Source organism: Montipora capricornis, chromosome 6 (assembly GCF_036669925.1).
Source record: "Montipora capricornis isolate CH-2021 chromosome 6, ASM3666992v2, whole genome shotgun sequence".
Lineage (NCBI taxonomy): Eukaryota > Metazoa > Cnidaria > Anthozoa > Scleractinia > Acroporidae > Montipora > Montipora capricornis.
In genome coordinates, this window is record NC_090888.1 from 35,173,792 (window position 1) to 35,176,291 (window position 2,500).

The 2,500-nt window shown below is 40.6% G+C and overlaps 1 protein-coding gene across 3 annotated transcripts in view; it reads right to left on the reverse strand.

Annotated features, from left to right (window-relative positions):
- Positions 1 to 1,326: 1,326 nt before the first annotated feature.
- LOC138052006 (lisH domain-containing protein ARMC9-like) overlaps positions 1,327 to 2,500 on the reverse strand; it is a 114,282-nt gene continuing 113,108 nt past the window's right edge. For 2 of the 3 annotated variants that reach the window (XM_068898353.1, XM_068898354.1), the window contains exons 24-26: positions 2,118 to 2,176; positions 1,732 to 1,868; positions 1,327 to 1,642 (exon numbers count right to left, since the gene is read on the reverse strand). In XM_068898353.1, the coding sequence (XP_068754454.1) occupies positions 1,605 to 1,642; positions 1,732 to 1,868; positions 2,118 to 2,176 (234 nt within the window). In that variant the 3' untranslated portion in view covers positions 1,327 to 1,604. Of the gene's footprint in view, positions 1,643 to 1,731; positions 1,869 to 2,117; positions 2,177 to 2,500 lie in introns of those variants that run through there. The other variant, XR_011132976.1, reaches the window with a different exon arrangement.

Below are 2,500 nucleotides of genomic sequence, written 5' to 3' on the forward strand. Positions count from 1 at the left end.
ACTCCTTCCTTTTTGCCCCGCGTTTGCACCGTATCGTCCGCCATATTGAATTTTCACGCAGTTGCTGATCAATGATGTCACGTGGACGAGAATTTGAGCAGTGATTGGCTAATGGTTTGTTTTGGTAGTGGTTATCAAAATTGATAACAATCCTGGACTGTTCTCAGGTGCCACCAATTTCAGTCAAATATTCCCGGATAAAATATTCCCACGGTCACAATTTCACATCAGAATCAATTGAAAAAGTTTGAACTTTCATCACAACCCACCATCAACGGGATAGCAGTCCTGCGAGCAACGTCAGGCGGGGAATATTGCAACAAAACAGCGTTCGAAAGTGGTGCTTTAGCACCAAAGTGGCCACGGCTTCGACCTTTGATAACCTGACCCTTACCGGGGTGGCGGACCGTAGTTTGTCAACCGCAAATTTCTTTATTCCCCTGGGTCTCCCGACATGAAGCAAGCTATCCACGAAGCAATAAGGTTAGGCTTTAAGAATTGAGATTTTTTTCATATAATTATCTGCTTAAGCTTTTTATCGGGATTCTCATACAAATCCTTATATTTTTGTAGGCCATGCTCACACTGAGCTTGGGGCGCCTGTGACGTAACGAAATCTACAAATAGAGATCCAAATTAATTGGAATGAGCACCACTTGTTTACCATCAGTGGAACTTGGTAAAAGCATCGCCAAAAGGCAAACGAAGATTTATTTAAACGAATCCTTGACAGCTTGTAGAAGACAACTCTTCGGGAAGATCAACACCTTCAAGAACTCTATCAAATGGAAGTACTTGTGGACAACGAACGGAAATATTCATTTACGTCAAACAGATTCATCGCAAGTATTCGACATAAATACTCAGAGGGTTTTGAGGAATTTGTAAACCCAGAAAGGGGCGATTAGCTATGCAGATAAGGAAATGACTTCCGCACAGGTCCCTACTTTATTATGCATGTGATCTATGCTTTTCCTTCATGCCCCGTGCGGCACATATGCGCAATAACAATTGTAGGCACCGTCCTTAAAAACAGGAAGAATCTTTGCAATTTTGAGTTTATCGGGAAAAACACCACGCTCAAAAGACAGATTACAGATATGAGACAAAGGGGCAGCTAGTAAATCGATTGTTTCTTTGATGGGAGACAAAGAAAGACCCTCAACACCCTCACGTTTGCTATTTTTTAGAGAACGAACAATAGAAGAAATCTCAGAAGGAGTAGTGGGATTGAGAAAGAAACAATTGGCATAGTGACCAACAAGAAAATCTTTATGAGAAAATTGAGTAGAGGGAACTTTACTGGCCAAAGATGGACCTATATTGGCTGACGTGCAATGACAGGCAAACGACACAGCAACGAGTTACAGAGTGTCCTTTTACAACACGAATAGTGAAAAATGGCATTACAATACATTGACAATAGAAGTGAGTGCGTAGCTAGATAATTTCTCTTCTCTCTAAAAGAAGTACTTACTCTTCAGAATTTGAGCCGAAAAATTGTTGTGTTGAAAGCTAAACAAAACTAAGTAATTGCCACGACATGAATGTAACAGAACGTTTTTACTATTACGCAATAATATGCAAAGGGCTCAAACACAGCACTATCTCAATGTTGACTTTTGTGCGTCCTTTGACGATCCTGAAAAGAAAATAAACAAACAAAAACACCACCATTTAGGAAAAGTGTAGGGAAAGCACTGAAAACGATTGTAGCAAATCCTAACTTACCAAGTCGTTCATCCTTTGACGTTGGCCTTGTGGGAGACGTTGATCTCCCAAGAGGGGGTGGTGTGCTTGTTCTTGGTCTTGACTCAGGAGTGCGAGGGATCTTTGGCCTTGAAATAAACGCCTTTTGAAACTCAGGCCTATTACAAGAAGAAACCCAATCATCAACACTGTTATGGTTAAAGCCAAGTGAAATGTCAGACTTAGCCCAATGCTGTAAGTCATCATCCATAAAGCAAGGAAGCAATCTTTAAAACTCAAAATACGCAAACTTTCCTTACATCACACATATCTGAATTCAGATTTTCTACCAAACTGAAAGGCTGCAGGTAAGATTTGGTTATATTTCAATAATGTACAGTGCGTGTAATATTAAGAAATAGGCTTACGAGGGCACTGATGTTTTGACAAGATCCATTCTGGCATCAACTTTATCAGTCTTGAGTCCCTTTGACAAGGAGAAACAGACGAAAACCATTCAATGTGAATCACGATACTTGCAACACAGTGAGTGGAATCTCTGTCGAATGACGTTTGGAGGACAACCGCAACTTTCTTCATTCACAGTTCACACTGTGATGACCTTTCAACTTTTGCTACCAGGGAAATCACCTTTTTTGTGTGGGAATTTCTTTTTTTTTTTGGGGGGGGGGGGATTGGGGTTTGGGGGTGGGGAGGAGGAAAAGATATTTGGATTTGAATGGAACATAAGGTCTAAAGAAAGTATATTCATCAAAAGTGATCAAATGTAGATCGACATGAAGAACCTCCT